This window comes from Gavialis gangeticus, unplaced genomic scaffold (assembly GCF_001723915.1).
Source record: "Gavialis gangeticus isolate Ggan-Ray unplaced genomic scaffold, GavGan_comp1, whole genome shotgun sequence".
Classification (NCBI taxonomy): Eukaryota; Metazoa; Chordata; order Crocodylia; family Gavialidae; genus Gavialis; species Gavialis gangeticus.
Genome location: NW_017729032.1, coordinates 199,060,942 through 199,083,759, shown reverse-complemented (window position 1 = coordinate 199,083,759; position 22,818 = coordinate 199,060,942). Strand labels below are relative to the sequence as shown.

Below are 22,818 nucleotides of genomic sequence, written 5' to 3'. Positions count from 1 at the left end.
ATGTAGGTCACTTTTTATAGTTTTGCCTTTCCAGGTGGCCCATGAGAAGACAACACTCGAAAGTACTGCATGGTGTGAGGGTGTATTGTATGTACAGCGTTTTATTCATGTAAATCATGGATACAGTCCAAATGAACACCACTTTCTAAAATATGCCTATACTGATAGAAAGAAGTAGCTCAGAAACAGAACCAAAAGCATTATATCCATTTAAAAATGTTTAGCAATGAACCCATTAAATCAGTTGGTGACATGAAGCTCTTTCACCAATTCAGAGCTATCCTAGAAAGCAGGCACTGAAGACTTGAAAAGTATGAAGCCTATCTTTTGTTTACACTGCTGTGCCATGAATTTGGAAGCACAAGGCAGTCCGTGTGTTTTGAGTGTGAGGTCTGAAAGCTGATGACTAAACGCAAAGTGAGACCTGAACACAGGAACATAGGCTGCAGTGTACCAGAGACACCCCCAAAATGTAGTTTTTTACCCAAGGAATCCCTTAAAACAAAATGGGTATTAGCAAAGCTCAGCAATGAAGAGAACACTTCATTTTTGCCCCAAACATGCTTAATTCCCACTTAGTAGCAGTAATGCCTAGGCAATACAATAAGGATAAGGATCACATTAGGCTGGGTATATAAGGTCTCTGCTTCCAAGAGCTTACAAATACAATGATCTTTTACAAATAGAAACGTATCACTTCAGAGTCATCATGCATACATTTCATTTGCCTACAGGTGTATAGTGTAGTGCCTGCAGTACCAGAGAGCTGGACTTAATGACACAGGGTACATGTTAAAGGCGAGTGCTAGGGAACATCTCTGTGAAGGACAGAATGCCTGCTCTGCACACCCTGCACCACAAAACAGATGTAATGTGATCACAGTATTGCAGCACTTGGGTACAGGCCAACATACTCCCCTATCTACAGTATGTTTACTGGTCCAAGCCCAGAACTACACAAAGGCAGCTTCAGCCATTTTGGGCTGCAGCACTTGCAGAGTGGGTGTGCAGTGTATCACTGCAGTATTCCCTACCATAGGCCTTTGATTTTGTGGTCCCTTCCAGCCCCGTGCTTCTGAAATCACCAGGGGAAAAATTGCTTTTCAGAGAATCTGTCCTTTGGATAAGAAATCTGGACTTGGATTTGAAAGCCTGAAGATGCTAATATGAGAACTCTCTCCCCAATTCATCCTTTCCAAAATCCTTCCTTTTCCCCAAGGGTCAAGATAAACTGCATTTTAAGTAGCAAGCATTATGCTAGAATGCATTATTGTTTAATAGCATTAAGCTGTTATCAATGTAAACTGACTCCCAGATGCATCCACTGTCTATAACCTGGGGCAGTCACTATGAATAGAAGGAAGATAAAGACAGTTAATTGAGAAACATCCTCCAAAACAGATTGCTGCTAAAATAGCTCAGAGTTTAGAGGGCAATGCAAAGAGACTCTCACCCAATTTCCCCTCTTAGTTACACTAGTGTAAATCCAAAATGATGTCAATGAAGTCAAGTGACTGACACTGAGGCAACTGAAATCAGAATTTGACCCACCATTCCAACATCCGAGCAAAAGAGGAATAAACAAATTAGTTTTTGAGCTTAGCTATTCCTGTGTCTCTTGGGGAAAGCAGAGTTAAAAGTTTTCCTTGTTAAAAATGAAATGCACCCCTCGGGGATCAGCCTCTGAGTTGTTGATGCTCTGCTTATTGAGTGCGTCAGCCAGGGCCTCGGGTCCACACAGGAAAACACCTACTCTGGAACTGTTTAGAAGAAAAATTAAAGCGCAGTCAGTGATTAAATGCATAAAAAATCCACAGCAACATCATTAGGATGGGTGAGGATATGAAGCATTTGGTCTGCTACTGAGAGCTGCTAAGGGCACTAAGTAACCTCTTGTATTACAGTACTTAACAATTTAAATCTTCACAGTACTCTTTGAACAGAAGCTCTGTTATCCTTGTAAAACCCCTGTGAAATACACTTGTATGTTTTATTACTGCTTGTAAAATAATGGATCAAATACTGGTACTGGAGAAGCCAATGGCAACATTACCACTGACTTTCATGGAGTTGGAATTTAGCTTAGTGAAGCTGTGGCCCAAGGAGCTTAAAACCTACATTCTCAATTTTACTGCTTCGTATGTTAGGCCTGTGGATCCAGGCTATCCATATTAAGGTTTCATTTTCAAAGCTCTTAATCATCTGAGGCTCCTATTGACTTAAACTGGAGCTACAGGTGTTGGCATCTCTTTGTAAAAATGTCAGATGTTGCTTGATGGTCAGTACCCACAATTCAAGCATTATTGAAAATAATTTGAAAATATAAATTTAAGTGATTTGGCCAGGATCACAGAGTACTCGAATTTGGGAGCATCTGGGTCTGAAAACCACATGCAATCTGTGTCATTGTTCTGCCTTTCAAATGTTAACATAAGGAGCAAGGCAGTTCTTTTACAGCCATTAGTTTGAAGGACCCAGACACTATAGTCCCCAGACAATATAGATCTGAACACTTGTTTACCCTGCATGGTTCTGAGCAATGGTCTTGAACTCATTTTCCCAGTTTGGTCTGCCATACAAGGTCTTCTGTGTCAGGCCAGTAATCACATCTTTCTTTTCATCATGATGCACTGCAAAATGAGTAGCCTGTGAGACGAGAGAAATGTAGCATTGTAAGAAGAAATGAAGACATTAGGATTAGACCTGGGGTCAGGCATGATACTCTCTGCTTTAGCACCATATTAAACAGTAAAATAATATGAAAGTTAGATAAATTTCTGTGAGATGCAGAATTTACAGTGATCAAGAAGCTAACACATACTAATGGCCAAGATTTCATAATCAAAAGCAAACAAAAAACAAAAAAACCCTCTACAGGTGATCTCAGGACTTGAAGATACTAATCCTGAAAGCCAGTAATTAGTTTACTGTTCTAATGAAAAGCATTATCTGTCATTCTCCAGTATTAATAGGACAAATTCTCCCCTTGGTTGCAATGAATGGTACAACCACATTGACTTCAATGAGGTTGTTCCACTTTAAATTACGCAAAACTCTCCTTGTTCCACTGAGGTCTTTTCTGCTTTTCCAGTCTGTGTAATTTCCATCTCAATCAAAAGGAGTACAGACTGCCAAAGGGCATGATTCAAAGCTGGCAGGGGTCAGAGAAAAGGTTTACACTTACTTCAGTAAATGTTGGAAGAGAGATGAGTTCTACTGGAGGAGAAAAACAAGAAGGACTTTTCTTTCTAAACTGGGACTTCCATGACCTTTCTTCTTTCCCTCTTTTCACATCTGATAACTTGCTTCCATTATGGGTCAAAATACTCAAAATTTACTACAGCATACATCTTTCCTGACTAAATCACAGATTTCTCAAGTGGGTAAGACAGGGTTTGATTCGTTGGTCTCCCAACAATGGCTTACATTATCCAATTTCACCAGAGAGGGAGAGGAGCTAAGAAACTCCTAGAAGAGAGATTCTACTTTTTGTCTGGGTCCTGCTGCAGTGTGTTAACTACCAATAGACCAAGCTACCATTTAGGCTGCATTAGGCAGCACTAGACCTCTACTAGCAAGCTGCAGGGGCTGCTGAGGTAGATGCTGTGAAGAAAGACCAATTCCCGGCTGCACAGCCAAAATACCACAGACAGTATATTTGACTGAGCTCCTACAGGCTTTGAGAGATGGGCTAGTTTATGGCTCCCTTGGCCCCCAATGGAATCCTAATCTCTGCCCCTTAGAAAGAGAGAGAGAATGATTTAGCCCAGTAATTGTGCTTCAAAAAACAGGCCAAACAGCTTTGCTTATCTATCACAATTTAAAGCAGAAATGTTCAAGTTCCTCAAACAGGACACAGCTGTTCCCTGAAGTGCACGTCTTTCAGGAAGGAGTGACAGCAGTGGAATCACTGGCTGGCATTTTATATTCAATGTACATGGTTCAAAACTACCAGATCAAAATGGCTACAATCCTGTCCTCAGATTTACAGGTGGATCTGTAAGATCATGACCCTTCAGCATTTTGTTCTTGGCCCAGGCAAGAGAGAAGTTAGTCTGCCACTGGTTGTGGGTATCCAAAGGAGGACTTGGGTACATAAAGGAAAGCTAATATAGAACTTAGTGCTGAAGTCTCAAGGTGTGATTAAAAAATTCCCTGGTAAGCAGCCATGTAAACTCACTAGACACTTCTGTTTGACCTGGAAGTTCCCTATGCACCTGTGATCCCGGTTACTGCTGCCCTGGTCTGACCAGCTAGGCCCCTGCTTCCTAGCTAAAACCCCACTGGGATTCAGAAACCGAAGGGAGTATTGCCTAAATTCCCCAAAGGCCCCAATCCAGTAGGTATTCTCTGAGCACGCCTACTTCTCATGGACAGTATTAAGCATGGCACAAAACACAGAAGCCATAGCCACTTGCATTAGAAAACACTGGTGTTGGTGATAGTTGATAAAACACTTGCCGAGGAAGTGAAAAAACAATGTTTAATCTTCTTATCTGCCTAAGGGCATTTAAATGTGTATCTTCCACCACCGAGGAGACTGCCCTAACCAACAGACTAGAGGTGAGGCTGTATAGTGGCACCCACTACCATCCTATCGAAGCTGTGGCACTGCAGAAAAGGTGGGGTTAGAAGAGGAGCAACTTTGTAGCCTAGTGGTTAGGGCATTCAGCTGAGATAGGGGAGGTCCTGGGCTCTGGTGCTTACTCCCAGAATAATGCTTATTTTTTATCTAAGGGCTGTTTAACACAAAATGCATGAAGTGTTCAAAGAGCAGGCTCTGGAACCCAGGACACAGGAGGAAATTGTACCTGCATGTCTCACTTGCTGGGCAGGTGATCTAACCACTAGCTAGCATCACCACTAGCACTAATACCATCATCACCACTTCCTTCTCCTTTGGCAGATGCACTTTCAGAAGTGTAAGCCCTGCTCAGTTCTTTGAAAGATTTGTAGGAAATATCTCTGGAGTCTCAATCCCAAGGAAACAGAAGCCCCCCCTTGAAAGACACCTAACCTCCCAAGAGGAGCACAAGCTCAGCTATGCATAGCTTTTTCTGTTGCCAAGATCTAAGTCAGTGGGAGCCAGCCTTTTCGGCAGACATGCCCCATGCCTTCCCTGAGAGCGATGCTGGTTCTCCTTTCCATGCCTGTTCCATCATCCAGCCTTTTGCTCCCTACCCTGTGCTCCCTAGCCAATCTGCTTGCGTTCCCTGCCTGATTTGTTGCTCTGCTTTTTATCCCCTGCTCTGTCTACCAGTATTTTCTCTGTTCCCTTCCTCACCTGCCACATGCTGCACACAAGCTACCCGTGCCATTTGTGACATGTATGCTGCAGGTTGAGCACCTCTGTTTTGGGTGGCTCCTTGCTTAGCACGCCGCTTGGTTTGGATCCCATTCTGAGGTGCCTACTTCTCCTTGTGCACACCATAGGTAGCCAAGTACCAAACTCTGGGCTCTGAATTCTACTCCAGGGGCCACAGGCCTCAAAGTTAACCACTGTAGCAACTAGGTGTGAACATGTCTAAATCATACATAGGATCTGGCTCTAAACCCATTCCCAAAATGTAATTCTTAATGTTTTCTTCTCAGGTTAAATTTCTCGTGCATTAACTAGAACAGGGCAGCTTCAACTGGTGAGGAAGACAGGAGTAGACCTGGTGCCCTGCTGAAGCCTGAGACTACCTCTGTTCTTCTCATGCGATTCCCCGCTTCTTTCAAAGACCCTGAGTTTTCCTGGCTTCCCTCCTGGGAAGGAGCAGGCCCAGGTCTAGGTTCCTCAGTGGGTGCTCACTCCTTGCACCCGCAGGAAGAGAATGTGTCAGAGCCATGTGAAATATTTTCAGGTTCCCAGAGCAATATGTGAGGGATGCACGGTGGCAGCTTGAATTAAATTTATAACAGAGTTTAACTGAGGAGTGTAGCTGAGATCCCTAGAGGCTGATGTTCTAGCTGCTGGACTATATGGCTGTAAGTCAGACACTTCTGTACCCAGGGGAAGGTTGGGCTGTAGAGCTATCACCACTAGAATTCTGTGTATAGCATACACAAATACCTTGGTTACACATAATTTTGTATAAGTTCGTTCTGACAGTACCCCTATAAATAGACAGATATGCAAGGCCTAGGAGAATGTAACAAACAAGATGCCTTGAATCAACCATTATGTATAACAACCAGCATTTTTCCCCACAGAGTGGCTACCTGAGATTCATCCCAGCCTGTAAGATAGATGTTGTAGCTGAGAAATTCTGCATTATCCCTCTCCTGCATTTGAGTCTCCAGTGACTGCAAGAGGTCAGCAAACCATTCAAAGGCATGAGTGTCTCTGCACAGCCAGTAAAAATAGATCTGAAAGAGACAGGATTAAGCTGTCAGGGTCTGTGTGCACATACATGTTTCTATTTTCATCATGCTTGCTGATCAAAATGGAGATTTGCAGAGGCTTAGCTTACCAGTCCTTTAGAAACCCCTCTGGCATGAATACTGCATGCCCCTGGAAGCTGGGGGGCACAGCAAGCTCCCGCAGGTGGCGGCAGTGAGCGGTGAGCTCCTGCAGGCAGCTGCAATGCTTTCGGCGGCAGGGGCAGCGGGGTGGCAAGCGCTGATCAGTGGTTGGCAACCACCTGCAGACTCCACTGGCAGCAGCAGCAGCAGCCAGTAACAATCCGGGACTGCCTGCAGACACTGCCGGTGGTGTCAGTGGCAAGGGCAGGGAGGGTGGCTAGCAGCTACCACCTGCAGGTGCCACCAGCAGTGTCAGCAGTGCTTTTTGCAGGGGTGCACTGCCAAGCTCAGCGGGTGAATGTGCACCCCCATGCACCCCTTGGCTACCGGATCTGACAGGAGCATGATGTAGCATCAGAACTTTACAGGTATTTAAAGGCTGGAAGGGCTGTGAGGCAGAGTTAATGATTGCGAGACTAAGAGAACAACAGTTTCCTATCCCCCCAACCCTCAACATCTTATTTACTGGTTTATGCTGCCTCTCCACTCCTCCTACCTAAAAATAGCAGTTTGATAGGGCATTAATAGTGACTAAAACTCAAGTACTGTCTCTGCCTTGGCAGCTGAAGAGGGCCCAGTAGGTAACAGAACTATACCTGTTCTTCTGTCTGAGGTGGGCAAACAGACATATAGACAGTGGAGCTGTGCTTTCTGGGAGCATTCTCTACCTTAGCACACAGGGTAATTTCCAAGGTAAGGGCACAGTGATAGTACTGTTTAACGAATGTTGTAAAGTTCCACCTGAGGAGAACTGCAGCAGCTTCCAGTTTGCAAGAGTGTAATAGAGGTGGGGATGTGACTTTATGGCTGCTGTACAGCTTGGAGAAGGACTCCTCCAGTCTGTAATCCCCGTGAAAATCCCCATAGTATAGTTCCCAGGGCTGTGCACAGGCTATGAGATTTGTTTTCTAGGCTGGTTTCATAAATTGTCTTTTCATAAATGTGTTTAATAAATTTGCTTCATAAATTGGATTCTACTTATTTAACGCATTTTCCCCTTCCTTTATTTTAACCGTCTTATTAATACTCTGGGTTTTTTCCCTGCACGCAAGTCAATCTCTGGATCAAGCTAGTTTGTACATAAGCTTTGCTGTGTCCATTTTGTTGAGGGATTTTTCCTCTCCAATAATTGTGAGGGCTCTGAAATAAAAGTTTCATATACTTGACAGGGGATATACCTTTTTGAGCCTGAGGCTGGTTGCATCGTGGCAATATTTGTACCAGACAGACTTGAGTACCGATGCAAATGGAGTGACCCCTATTCCAGCTCCAACTAGCATAACAGTTTCATAATGAAATACATCCTCACTAGCTGTGCCAAAGGGGCCATCCACAGCTATCCTAAAACAAAGAGCACAGTCAATACATTATAAAAATAATATACTCTAGCATATCTATTAACTTACATTTGTTAAAAAATTGAGCATGATTCTCCCTAAGTCCAAACACTACTCAGTAAAAGAAGGGATGGAGGAGACCTAAAAAATAGTTGTGGCTCTCTAACTCTGGCACCTGGCCCAAACATGAGTTACACCTGGGGTGGATGCAGAGGGGGTGCAGTGGCATAGTCAAACCCCTCTTTCACAGTGTAGCTCACCTGCAGCAGCTCCAGTTCCCTGTGGGCCCCAATACCTGGCTCCCCCAAGGAGGATGAGCAGCAGCTGGAGCCCCATTCTGGCATAGAACATCCTTGGGAATTAAGTAGGGAGCAGGTGAAGAGAAGGAGGAACATGCCCACTGCTGCTATTGTCCCCATCTTTACTGACCTTAACAAAACCAAGCCCCAGGACCACTCCTGCTCTGCTGCAACTGTGGTCTGCATGGAGTGGCTGCACAGGGAGCTGGGCTCTGGCAGTGGCAGCAGGCAGATCCCTGCTCCCTCCTGCTCCACTGCATTGTGCATGTCATCCTGGGAGCTCCAGCTGCAGGCTGTCACTATGTGGGGCACAGGTCAGGTATGTGGTAGTAGGTGGCTGCTCCTTCCAGTGCCTGCTTTTGGCCAGCTGGGGACACCAGGGGGGATGCACAGGGGGCAGGAGCACCTGCAAGTTGGGGAAGCCTCCCTGCCACTGCTGTCCCTGGCCAAGCCCAGTATGCTGCTGCCACTCACAGAAGTCCCCAGCTGGATTGTGGCAGGAGTGGCTTTGGGCTTTCCCATGGCCTGAGAAAGCTAGGAACAGTAGTGGCAGTGAGCAGATCCCCACTTCCAGTGCTCAGAGGCAAACCTTGAGCAACTGCTGCTGGACAGGGGGTTGGGGATGGGAGGAGAGGGGATGTGCTGCTGAGCACTGGAAGGTGGGAGGGGGTGATGAGAGTTGGGGGAAGAAATCTTACCTGCTTCTGGGACAAAGAAGGCCCTGGCAGCTGCTGTCTGCTAAGGAACGGGGACAGGTGTGTTGCAAGCACCCCTGCTGCACTGGTAACATCTCTCCCACGCCACTTTTCAACTTGCTAGATCCACCCATACTTACTATAGACATAGAGCTACTGCAGTTCCTCCCGCTGGCCCCCAGTAAAGGAATGGCATAGTGGAGAGCTCTGCTGTACTCTATTCCCTGGCAAATCTCTTCTGCTGTTGTTGTGAGGAGTAGGGAACTGGCCCAAGATCTCATTTCTTTGATTTATGCTAGTAATGAGTTCTAATCAAACAGCAGAGCTCTTCATTGGTCTGATGTGGAACTGAGAAGCTGTCCCTTCAACTTAGAGTTCAGCTTTACCTTGCCCAAGTGTATTTCCCACCAAAGAGAAATCACTCCAAATCCAGGAAATCACCAGTTAAGCCAAAATTCACTTCCACAGAAACACTTGTCCCCATTCACTAAAACATGCATTTTCTATTAGTTGATTTTTGTAAGCAGTGTAGAATAAAAGTCTGGAGGGTAGGCATCAGCCAGGATGGAAGGAGTGAAGAAATGCATGATGCATGCTTCCAAAATGGATAGCTATAATTTTAAGCCTAGCAGATTTGAAATAACAATATTAATAATATCATCATGGAGATTATTCTTTGTACATACTTGGGCAATTTCCATGCTTCTTGGAATTCTTGTTTATCACATCCACAGGCATTAAACAAACCCTCTGTCCAATCCCCTACAATACGGACATGAATGCTGAAGTAATCCTCTTCAGGAGCAGAAGTCAATGTAAAAGGGTGCCACTCCAGTCTTGATACTGCAGGACATTTGACAAAAATATATTGCCCAACTTCCATCTTGAAACCTTTCTTCATCATCTGGAGCTCAATTGTTTTGAAAGGATGAACAACTACCTAATGGCACAACGTAAAACAATGTTGTCAACACTTGTGCGGTAGGACCTCTTTCACCATGATCACATCCATCAATACATGGCATTGTATTTTGCCAAGGGAACAAATAAAACTGGTCAAAGTGCTGGACTGACAGTACTGGAAATAAGAGTGCTTTGTTCATTTCCACATAGGAGATATAGCAATTTCTCACATCACCTCACTATTTCTTTAACTTTGAACAGAAGTGAACAGCTCAAGGAGTAAGAGGAATTCAAAGTCTCTCAGACCCTTTCAACCTTTACTTCATTACTGAGGTAACTGTCAATTTTCAGGAGAGATTTGAAGAAGGGGGAATCAAGTCTGCTTGGCTAAATTTATAACTGACTCGCCTCATAAATATTTGTATTACAGTAGCTCTTAGAAAGACAGGGACCCTCTTTTTGTGCTCAGCATTGTGCAAACAGATAATAAGAGACATTTCCTGCCAGGAAGCGCTCACAGTCTAAGCAGACAATGCAGATAAGGTTTGGAGAAAGGGGCCATGTCTACATGAGACACTACTGCACAGTTGTTACTGCACATTTATTTAGTACTTGTTTATTATAAATATTATTATGAACAAGTACTAAATAAATGTGCAGTAACCCAAATCACTGTGCAGTAGTATTGGTGAATGCCTTTTTTATGAAGCTACTGCTCAGTAGCCTAATACAGGGTCTTCATAAAGTCCTTGTGCACTTTTAAACTTTCATAACTTAGGTTGTAGGTATGATAGAAACAATCTGTAAATGGCATTTAAAAGCAAATTTTTAATGTTTTAGGACAACTAGAGTAGCTAATGCTAGACTTTATAAGTAATAATGAATTTATTCTTAAATAAGATGGAGCTCCGTACCACTACGCTCTGAATGTATGACAGTTCCTAAATGACATTTTCCTAGAGAAGTGGATAGGCAGAGGGGGACCAGTTGCTTGGCCACATCATTCCTGACCTTTTGCCGTTGGACTTCTTTTTATGGGGACATGTTAAAATTGTAGTTTACTTGTCAAAACCATGTTCTTTGGTGGAACTTAGGGCTAGGATCACCAATGCAATTAGTACAGTAACTCAAGCGCAACTGGGAAACGTTTTCAAGGAGTTGGAAGATTGGATTGAGCACTGTGTCATGAAGGATGGTAGTTATGTTGAACTCTAGCATTGTGTACTCTAGTTGTCCTCAAATGTTAATAAATTTGCTTTTAAATGCCATTTACAGATTGTTTCTATCATACCTACAACCTAAGTTATTAAAGTTTAAAAGTGCACAAGGACTTTATGAAGACCTGTTACTACTGCGCAGTAGCGTCATGTCACAGTTTTTGCCATGCAATGTTACTGCACAGTCAATGTCTCATGTAGACGTGCCCAGGAAGTAACATTTTCCTCATCTTGCAACTGGGGAGGGAGGTGAGGCACAGGGAGATTAAAGGTAATATATTGGAAAGCATTAGAGTCATTTAGCAGTCTCAATTTCAAAAGCTGTGGCACTCAAGTATCATTGAAAAATCTTAAATGTCTATGTCACTTTGGAAAATGGACACTCCAGCTCTTGAGTTACTTCTAGGCTTTTGGAAATGTTACCTTATGTAACTTAGCCAACGTCACATAGGAAGTCTGTACTGGAACTAAGAATTATATCCGTCTCGCGGATGCATGGCTTTTAACCATTTTTCTTTTCTTATATTATTTTAGTTTGGGAGTTATATAGAGTCTAAATTTAGAGACTTAGATGAAACTGAATCAGTATAGCTAAGAGGATTTTTTTTCTTAGTTAACATTCCCCATAACACTTTGTGAGAGTCCCAGAAGAGGGCTTTTACTTTAACAGGCTCAGCCTGGCAGGGGGGTGTCACTGCCTTTGCCTGAAACCAGTTACCATATTGCATTCTTGAATACCGACCGCAGGTAATCAGCAGGGATCCTGGTTTTCTCTGATAAAAAAAATCCCCATTTTTCAGATTAAAAATGTAACCCAAAATCCACATTGTTCCGTGATTAAAATGAAACACCACTATAAACATATATCTATGTATTAGTGGCATTTCATTTTAATCATGGAAAAATGTGGATGTTAGGTTATTTTTTAAAATCTGAAAAATGGGGATTTTTTTCATCATCAAAAACCAGGATCCCTGCTAATCAGCAAACTCATGTACATCTGCCCAAAATTAAATGCATAGCATGGCCACATACCTTTGTGATAACAACCTTCTGCTGTGATCGCCAAAATCGCACCAACCTCTCACACAGGTATAAAAACATCGGAGCCACTACCCACTTCCATGTCTGTTAACAAAATAAAAATGACAAACAAGTGAAACAAGGAACTATGATATATTTTAGGATAGATTCATCCAATTGATTTGGCCCTATGGACCAGACTGGGGTTGCAGAGCTGGTCTGTGGGAAAGATTGGGTCTACAGATCAAGAGTTCACATTTGCTTGCCCAGATTTGCTGAGGAGTTTAGATTCATTGAGTTTACTCTGTCTTGAAATCTTTGGACATTATATTGAGTTATGAATCTAAAATTCAAAGTTGCCAGTTCTAATTTAAAAGTGGAGGGCCTATATATTTTAGTCCCTATATAAACCAGAAAACATGCAACTGGATCAGGAGTCAATCACCTCTTCCCATTAAACATTTATTTTCTCTTGCCTCCTAAAACTTCATACCATGTGTAAGTCAAGAAGTACATGATGCATACATTAATTAATAGTGTAACTACACTGATGGAAATTGAACTGCACCAACGATGAATATGGCACAACACTTAAATGTTTCTTTCTTAAAATGGTGCTTGCATGACTTCTCTTGGAATCTGGGGGACAAAATAGTTTCAAAAACATTTTCAGGGCAATAGGACTTCCAGTGATGAGTAACAAGCCCTAAAATCTACCATGTTGGAAACGAAGCCAAGGACCAGCTGAGGTCAGATTTTCCTTTTTCCTCTTAACCATTATGAAGCAAACTCCACTCTCATGTACATCTGTGCAACTGCATACATTATGTTCTAAAATAAGCCTGTTTTATAAATAAAGAGTACTTCAAATAGTTTCACAAAATCAGGATATGAGAATGACTTATCATGTCCCAATAAAAATGATTGTTCTTCTTTTGGAGAATGCATTCTCAATAGACTATACTGAAAATGAAAATTCTGTGTCATTCTCTCCCTTAACAAACACAAGCAAGCTTGTGATTCCTATTGATAGGTTGGTTAGAACCTGCAATTTAACCCTAACTAAGCTTGAAACTAAATGCATCATTGTCAGTGTCACTGTTCCTAAACCTTTGTTTTACATTAGGTGTACAGTAGTTCCTTTACTGATAAGAAATTATTAGCTATTATTCCTATAGTGATAGCTCCTAGAGACTCCAGCTGTAGATTAAAAAAAACTCCAGATGCCTAACAAAGACAGTCCTTGCCCTTGAGAGATTACAGTTTTTCCTTCTCTTGTTATGCTCATGCATACTTTTGAGTAAACTGCAAGCTCTTTAACACAATGTGGTAAATTGCTTTCAAATCTTTTTTTGGTATGTCAGTCTCTATCAATATTTTTCTCTTTTCCTTCTTTGCCCATCCTATTAAATATGTTTGTTTTATTTTGGAGATGTACTGAGGAGGTCCAGCCTATTTTATTTCTCTTTGAAGAGGTAATATTTGGAGTTTCACAGGTATGAATAATATTTAAGCTACTTCAGATGGAAGTTAAAACAGACAGAAAAAGGTTGATTGGCATTGACATTGTGGGTATACTCAGTAAAGACTGACTAGCCAGTGTCCTTATGTCAGATATCTTTCCCAGAAGTTCTAGTTTGCATAGATAACAATAAGAAACGATGTATAACTGGAAATTCACTGATGCCAGGGGCTTCAGAAATGAGATGGAAAGTAACATATTTAAGGAATACCCTCCTCAGTCAGAATATGGACAAGCAAACAAAGCACCAAGTTAAAAGTGGAGGGCACGTACCATGCATTAGCTGGTACCTTGAATGAAATAGGGCTAAATAGTGTGGTTTAGCTTCCACTTGCCGTAGGATGGGAGCAGACACACAAAACCATTATTATGAAGCAGCTAATGTAAGGTCAGCCCTTCCCCTTCTCACACACTATAATTGTTTTATCTGTCTGTACCTCCAATGGGGTAGCATCTTCTGTCTTGGGTTCATCTCTGTTTACAATCCACCATGTCAAAGTGGTTAAAAAAGTAAATTAGCACCAATGCTCATAGTATCCTGAATACATAGATTCATATGAACTCTTCTGCAGCATTGGCTGTTTAACAGAAAAAGGATGCATTACAAAGATCCTTCATTACTGGATTTAAACTTAAAAACAAGATCATACCATTGGAGGATTTCCTGCAAACTGGGGTACAGGACATTTTTGGCTACCCCATTCACTGTAGTTTGTACATTTCTGTGGGGAATGGACTTCCAAACTCTCCTTTGTCTGCCGTCGTACAATACGGCTGAAATTAAGACAGAACATTAATGGAAATTAAATTACCGTATATGCATTATTTATGGTTATCATCTTTGGTTATTTTGTTCTGCAAAATTAATGCCTTTTCTGCTAAGGTTCTGTTTTGCTTAAGCTGTAGATTTACTGCTAAAACAAAGCAAAAAGGAGAAAAATCCTCTATGGATTTGCCAGGAGAAACACAAAAATGTCAAGTGAAGACCTGAGAAATATGCTAGTTGCTATTGGCAATAATGTGGTCAAAAAAGGGAATGTCAAGATACTCAGTTTATCAAGGATCAAAACCAGAAATACTGCAAACAAATTTCTACCTATGACCTTCTCCTGGAAGCTGTCAGAAGGACCTTCAGCTGATATACATTATACTATTACATTGACTTCATGGTTACTCTCCCTCTCTTATCTTCACTCTCCTTTCCCTATTTTAACCTCATTCCTGCTGTCTTCTCAGGACCCTTAAGAGGAAAGAAAGGAAGAGTTTTTGCTGAATTATCTTTTTCTCAAGCATTTTTAAGAACTAAGCTGTAGAAATAAAACCTTTACTGGTACAAATTTTCTAACTGAAAATAAAAAAAGGGAATCATAGAATCTTAATGAATGGATCTTGTAAGGACTTACATATATGAGCAAAATCGCTCTTGTATGATTAATATATTATAGTATTGGCCCATAATCACTATTAAAAATAACTGCTGAAAGTCACTGATAAGAAAAGCATTATGACTGCATCCAGATGTGCAGGCATATGCAGTTTCTGACACCACAAACTTCTGTGGTGCCACAAACTGCATACCCAGAATGTTGAAACATGCCCTGTGCTACATATCTGCTGTGAGGGGGCAAAATTTGCTACATGGAGGCTTGGTCCTCCAGGGAGATGCTCTGGCTGCTGGCCAGAGTGTCTCCACTGCTTTAGTTGTCCTCCTGCTCCCCCAGCACACCGGGAGCCAGGAGGAGTGGGGAAAGAGCAGCTTCCCCAAAGTGAGGTAATATGCCCCACACCAAACCACACATGCAGAGGCATGCAATGTGGCAAAAAGTAGCAGCAAAAATCTGTGCCACTACTATTTTTGCCCTGCAAACGCATGCCCCTGCATGTGGAGATGTGTCCTAATAAGTCTGTTTTGGGGGTTTAAACACCACCACCTTAACTGCCATGTGCTGTGTGCAGGGAATTTTTACAATTACTTACCCAACACCATGGATGACAAGCCCAATAAAGAAGATGACAAAGAGATGATGGGTATACCAAAACACTTCAAAATATGACCTTCGAATAGTTTTAGTGGATGATGTGATGATTAATATAAGGCACAGTGTAATGATGACGCCAGTGAGACCTGCCAAGTATGTAAAAGCAACATATAGGCCACCTACAGGATTCTGTAAAATAAATAAATGCATTGGTCTAAAGAGGGGAAAACATATCAAACTTGTGCTGGGCAGCACCCAGCTTTCGTATTTCAAAATCTAAGACACTCTATAAGAAATCTTATGAGAATAGTTCATTATAAGTCATGTGCTTTTGTAAAAGCATACCTTGTTCTGTAATATTACAATTGACTGAATCTTACCCTGCATCAACTGCTACCCTGAAATAAATAGGGCTAAATACTGTGGTTTAGCTTCCACTTACTTTAGGATAAGAGCAGATATGCAAAACAGTTACTGTGTAGGGTTGTGCGAAGCTTTGGTCCCTAATTCGATTCGGTAGAGATTCGGCCTGATTTGACGACTGAATCTCTGAATCCACATCAAAATCAGAGGACCCTTTAATCTCTCTGAATCATATCGGAACCCTCCAAATCAATTCAGAGAGTTTTGGAAAGATTTGGAGATTTGGACATAGAGACAGTTTTAAATGTTTTTTTTACATACCTCTAGGTAGCTGGGACGTGTAAATGCTGCGGTGCTGGGGCAGATGCAGTGTCCCACAGAAGCATGGGCAGGCTCCCCAGCGTGCTCAGCCGCAGACCCAGAAATGGACCAGAAGCACTTGCGGTCCACTTTCGGGTCTGCTGGAGAGTGTGTAGGGGGGCCCCCGTGCCTCCTTGGCTTGGTGACTGCTGTCTCCTGGGTCTGGGGGGGAGGGGCACTCGGAGTCCCCCTGTGGCTGATCGCCAAGCCAGCGGTGGGGGGTGCACAGACCTTATGCTCTCCCCGGCAGATCCAGAAGTGGACCGGAAGTCCACCTCTGAGTTTGCTGCCAAGCACATGGAGAGTCCCCCCGTGTTCCCGTGGGATGCTCCATGCACCCCAGCATTGCAGCAATTATCAGCCGTGCCTGCTACCTCTAAGTATGTAGAAAAAACTTAAAGATGTGTCTTTGTTCGAATCACTGATTCTCTGAATCAGCATCGAATCTTCAAATTCAGATTCAGCTGAATTGAATCAGGGACAGTGATCTGAATCAACAAATCATAGTTTCATAGTTCATAGTTTGAATCACTGTCCCTGATTCAGGCCAAATCCAAATCAAATAGGGTCCACTTCGCATGCCCCTATTACTGTGGAGGGATAGAGAAAATGTGTTCTAAATGTTTATACATGGAAATCGGAATCAGACATTCTGAGTTCACTTTCTGACTCTGTCATGGACTAAGTGCAGAGAGAAGTAGGTAGCTGTGTTGCCTGAAGTCAGACAGAAGGCAAAGTAGAGATGCATCTTGTAGACTAACCAAACAAGATATATATATGGAGCATAAGTGTTCATGAACTCAAACTCACTTCACCAGATGCTATGAAGGGACTGCAGGAAGCAGAGCTTCTAAATAGAAAGCAGTTAGAATGCAGAGGTTAGGAAATGGGGAGGGAAAGGACCTCTTTGAGAAAAATCACTTAAACACACATTTCCATAATTATGCAGATGAAGTTTGTGGCCTGTAACCATATTTAGACACCTAAATCAACACTTAGCTTTTCAGTGGCACTGAGCAGCTGCAGTTAGTAAAATTAGTCTGAATTAATGGCTCCAGAGAATTTGCTAGGGAAAAATGCAAAGTACTATTAAACTTCGTATTAATATAATTAATTATTGCTAGATGTCAAGGAATACATTACATGATGTTTGCTTCTGCACTATACTCTACCAACCAAATGCAAATGACTTCATTTAAGAAAGGTTAAAGTTCCAACCCAAATGGCCCTTTAGATTAGCATGCATGAGGCATGCCAGTTTCTATGGCCAACAGCATTCCACATGCATATAGTTGTCTTTTACTCCCCAGTCTGAATGGTCAGGCACGCATTTACAGTTGGGTTGACTGGGTAAGCCTTCGGCACAAATTGAAAGCAGGATGCAAATTCATGCCTCTGGAGCCATTAGAAGATTTTTCACCTCTGTTACGCTGACACAGTTGTACAGATGAATATTCCTTATGGCACTATTTCACTTGCCTCATATCTTTCTCGAACAAAGTTCAGATAGGTTTCACCTGGCTTGTCTCCAAGTTCAGAAAGAGCATATGACAGATTTCCTTTCACATCAAGACGTGCCTTCACCAACCATTCTACATTAAATAAGTGTGCGACGGTGTGAATTGCTGAGAATGACAGAGAAGATAACAAATGTTAAATGCATAGGTACCCAGTCAACATTATTGGATTTTGAACACTAAAGCTTTGTCTCCCACAGATTAGAATTTTCATTTTCTCTATCCACGTAAACAACCCTCATTATAAATCAAGAAAAAACTATTTCTACTTAGATTTTATGTGTAATGAAACTTGGGAACACCTACCAGTGTGAAGCGCAATCATCCACGCCACCATTTTATGAAAGGTGAGGTTCCTGTCCAACTGCCTCCTGACCCGTGTTGAGCAGCACTTTGGTTTAAAGAATGGAAAAGTATTTGCAAATTATTTCTAGCATCAAGGGTACAGTAACATGTATACGTGATAATAGCTTATATCTGATTATTATTAAGAAATTTAGAAAACAAGATAAGCACATGTCCACATGATAAAAGAAAGTATGGAAGTTCTTCCTGTCCCTGGGAGAAGTACTTTGCAGAAAGTTGGGTGGATAACTAATATTCTCTGCTAATTGGATAGGGCTGATCATGCCCAACTTCTAGGAATAAAACAAAGAAGGCTAGAGGAGCAGTATGTGTGGGGAAGGGGAATAGAAAAAGGAAGATAAAGATTGCAGGGCAAATTCATTTCTACTATGACTTTCCAACTTTCCTGCCTTCAGCTGAGTTATACCATGGATGTATTAGGCCCCTCATGTTAGCTCATATCTTGATACGTCATAAACATCCCCCTTATCAATCAGTGTTAAAATATGAGCAGGATGCATTTCTCTTCTTTGATTATCTTCCAGCTGTTACTTAAATTATAGGAGAGATCTTCCTCATATAGCAGTGCTACCCTGTTCACTGTGATGACTGACAGGAGAGATTGGTCTTCCCATTATTTTGCATTTTAAGATGTAACTTTAAACTGTAAATGTGTCCATGTATAGAAAAGCATTACCCTACCTAACTGTACCCCAACTATGCAAACAGTATTTAAGAACCCTTGAACTTGCTATTTTGAAAGGCCAAATTCTACAGTAGTGATGACAGGACTGCATGACCATATTTGAAGGAATACATGCTAACTTAATAAAAGGAAGCAAAATATCTGACATGGAGGATATACAAAGAAAATTCAACCATTCTTTCAATTAAACATTAAGGCTAGGGACAGACATTCAAAAAGCCAGAGCCTAAATTGATTCTATCTTTGCAAGTTAGTCTAACTTGCCTAGATCGAAGCAATTTGTAAGTGAATAGACATTCCCTCTTGACTGAGTAAATTCAGGCACGTGTGTTCAGTAGCTCAGGCCAGAAGCTGTGGGGGGCACTAGAGCATGCCCTTGGCTGCAGGGAAGCTGTGCTGTGGGGTGTGGCCAGCCCCAGCAGCAGCCTCAAGTGAACTGGCCAGGGTGGGGGTTTAATTCCCCTTCCCTGTCCTAATGGCACGAACCCAAACTGAGGTCTGTCTAGTGCTTCCCCTCGCTACAGCAGGGGCGGAGGTCGGGGTGTGACCAAACACTGGCCAGCATGGCTGCCTGAGGCAAAGGGGCAGGGAGGGGGTTTATTCTGCTAGCCCCGACCACTGCCTCCACTAATTGCTTCCTGCACAGAGTGAGTGGTGGAAATCCCCTCCGCCTGATGCCAGAGAGAGGGGGGAAATAACCCCGTCCATGCCCCCATCACCTAAGGGGGCCATTCCAGCCAGCCTCTGGCCATGCCCCACCCCTGCCACTGGAGCAGCGAGGGGCAGGGACCATGACAGAGGTAGAAGCCCCTGTCATAGTTCCCCAGGAAGCACAAGCCCCTTCCCAGTGGTGGGAGGACTGTGCTACGGGTGGGAGCTAGGCCACATTAGGAAATGGGCACATGGAGGCAGTTTATTTCCCCACTCCCTCTGGTCTCTGGCAGAGAGGACAGGGAAGGAGCTTATTCTGCTGCTCACTCTGTGCAGGGAGTGATTGGTGAAGGCGGCAGTTTTGGGCTGGCAGACACCAGCTGTGGTCCCTCAGAGGCAGAGTGGACAATAAACCCCCTTCCTGCCCCCTTTGCCTCAGGGGAGCCATGCCGGGTGGTGTCTGGCCATGCCCCCATCCCTGCTGCTGGAGCAGCAGGAGGGGCACCAGATGGACCCCAGCTTGGGTCTGTGTCTGTGATGGGAACTGGCTTCCCTGGCCAGTTCACTTGAGGCTACTGTCAGGGCTGGCTATTCTCCCCTCCCACCACCACTGGAGCAGTGCACAGAGAAATGCCTGGCAGGTCCGTGTTGGGGAGGGAGGGGGGAATAAACCTTTTCTCTGCCCCCTTCACCTTAGGGGGTCCAGCATCTGGCCATGGCCCTGCCCCTGTTCTGGCTAGGGAACAGAGGGGTGGGGTCAACCCTGCTCCACTGGAGCAGAGAGCACAGCCCCACCCAGGGCTGCAGAGCATGCTGGGATGCTGAGGGACTCTGGTTTAACTGAAACTAGAAAGGGGTCTGGGGCAGAATTTCCATAAACCGGTCTGACCTCAATCAATTAAGTCTGATACTACATTGAACCAGGTGTATCTCAAGCCAGTTCCAGCTGTTTTGAAACTGATTTATGTGCCCTGAACTTATGTTCTGTTACAGGTTTAAACCAATTTCTGGTCACTCAAACATGTTTATGTGTAACTTCTGTCGCTAGCCTAGTTGTTCGTTTGCGCTTGTTAGGAAAAAAGTTTCCACCACAGTATTACTGAACTACCATCAGCTGCATAAGTTAGATCATTTTTACTTTGTTTGATAAAATGAAGTCACAATCTTTGCAGTGGCATTTCCACCGCTTACAGCTCCTGAATGTGTTTGATTAAAGAAAATGGCAAAAATAATTAAATTGGTAACATTTCCAAATCACTCCAATAAAGAGCTACCCATATTTCGTATGAGGTAAAACATACCTCCTCCTTAAGGTATTGCTTTGTTTACAAAAAGTGGCTGAAATTAAAGACCTACAGCTACCTTCATAAATGCCTATTTTAAAAGCCTGAGCTCCCTTCAGGGTCCCTTGCTTCTTCATTTAAGGGTTGTCCAGCCATATTGGGAGTGAAATTTAATAAGCCCAAGTGATTCAGCAGAAATGAATCTACAGGTCCCTGTGGGTTTGACTGTTTGCTAACTTGGTGTGGTAACAGGTGACTGCTAGTATTCTACTTCAGATAGGAAGTTGTGCAGCAGAACTTGCCCTCTGTCAGCAGAAAAGAAAGAGATCTTCTCCGGGACACAAGACAAAAAGCACCAATTTTCTCAGCTGTGGGATTTCTCCCATCTTCTTAGCATATAAAATTAATATAATATTAGGAAATTGCATGCAAAATGAGACATCAGAGTCTTGTATTTCAAGAAGTGAGAAGTTTAGTACTAGAAATAGAAGGTCACACATAAAATCTAATCTCTCTCTCCTGGGAACCAATTTTGAGATTTCCACTGATTTCCCTAACACTAGAAGTTGGTTTCTAGTTTTGACTGCCATGAGGCAATTTTACCACCCAGAGAGATAACTAGCCTAAGAAAAAAGTATTTCATGACTATAGTACCAGCAATACTTAGGGCACAGACAGATGTCACAATTTTTGCCCAATCTGGCCCCAGAAAGTGGTTTACAGTGGTGACCAAACAAATGCACGGCTGCAGAACACTTTAAATGGACCTGATCCTGCTCCAAGATGGAGCACCTTCATTAATTTCTGTCTGTGTGCACCATGAACAGGGCTCAGCTGAAGCAGCCCAGCTCTGCTCCCTGCACTGTTTTTAGAATCAGAGTGGGGAAAGGGAGCAGAGGGAGCTCATTCTGGGGGTTGCCCAGCCAGTGCTGGAGGATGGGGTGGGTGAATTGGAGCCCCCTTGAGGTGGGAGCCCCAAACCATCTGCTCTCCCACCCCAGCACAGCTGGGAAGCCCCAAGAACAAGCTCCTTCCCCTGCCTTGTCCTCCTCCCATCCAGATGCAGCACCAGCTGCAAGAGGGGATGCAGAGCTAGGAGAGAGATGCTGCAGAACTGCAGCCTTTCTCCCTGGATTGGCTCCAAATGGGGGCAGATCCTCCACCCTCCTGACCCAAGAGTTAACACAGGGAAAGGCAAAATACAGCAGGTGGGCCACATCCAGCCTGCCAGGCAATTCCATCCAGCCCGTGGGGCTCCTCTGTAAGCCCTCACCCTCGCTGCCCCTCTGCAAGCCATGCAGGAGGTGCAGTTCAGGTTGCTAAGCAACTACCCCCCCACCCCAGCCTGGCCCAACACACCCCAGCCTCAGACCAGGGACACTAGAGACAAGAAGCCCCTGCCTGGCAGAGCTTTTGTCTGGCCACTCCATGGCTATTCCCAGCCTCTCTGCCTGCAAGCATGGGAATTCAGTCAAGAGCCCCACCAGCCTGGGGACAGGGACTCCCATGGAGGAAAAGGGGAATGGGAACACAAGGAGTCACATGTTATGGGGCCAGGCTGGGCTGGGCTTGCTCCCCACACTGCAGCACTGCAGGTGTTGTGCACTATGGGGCCAGGTGGGGCTGTCCCTGCACGCTGTCACCACATGTGGCCACAGACTTTGGTGGGAGCACAGGAAATGCATGCTGTGGGGGCTGTGTGGAGCTGTCCCTGCACCCTTCCACCATGTGTGGCCAGGGACTTGGGTGGGAGCACTATTTGGCCAGGTGGGACTGGCCCTTCATGCTACCACCATGTGCAGCCAGGGACTTGGGTGGGAGCTGCATGTTATGGAGTGGGTGGGATTGGCTCTGCACCCTGCTGCCAACTGCGGCCGGGGACTGGGGTGAGAGCACGGGAGCTGCACATTATGGGGCTGAGTGAAGCTGGCCCCGCATCCTGACACCATGTGTGACTGGGGACTTGGGCAGGAGTGCTACTGCACCAGGTGGGGCTGGCCCTGCTCACTGCAGCCACATGCAGTTCCAGAGACTTGTACACTCTGGGAACTCTGAGGACCCCGTCCCCCCCACATATACACATATATACCTGCACCCTCCCACACACCTAC

The 22,818-nt window shown here is 43.8% G+C and overlaps 1 protein-coding gene across 2 annotated transcripts in view; it reads right to left on the bottom strand.

Moving 5' to 3' along the window:
- Window positions 1–83: 83 nt before the first annotated feature.
- The window catches only part of LOC109303191 (cytochrome b-245 heavy chain), a 33,288-nt gene continuing 10,553 nt past the window's right edge, over window positions 84–22,818 (bottom strand). For both annotated transcript variants that reach the window (XM_019525339.1, XM_019525337.1), the window contains 10 exons: window positions 18,029–18,113; window positions 17,685–17,830; window positions 15,481–15,671; window positions 14,154–14,277; window positions 11,994–12,086; window positions 9,525–9,778; window positions 7,686–7,848; window positions 6,205–6,351; window positions 2,522–2,646; window positions 84–1,760 (listed from right to left, as the gene is read on the bottom strand). In XM_019525339.1, coding sequence (XP_019380884.1) covers window positions 1,634–1,760; window positions 2,522–2,646; window positions 6,205–6,351; window positions 7,686–7,848; window positions 9,525–9,778; window positions 11,994–12,086; window positions 14,154–14,277; window positions 15,481–15,671; window positions 17,685–17,830; window positions 18,029–18,113 — 1,455 coding nt within the window. In that variant the 3' untranslated portion in view covers window positions 84–1,633. The remainder of the gene's footprint in view (window positions 1,761–2,521; window positions 2,647–6,204; window positions 6,352–7,685; window positions 7,849–9,524; window positions 9,779–11,993; window positions 12,087–14,153; window positions 14,278–15,480; window positions 15,672–17,684; window positions 17,831–18,028; window positions 18,114–22,818) is intronic.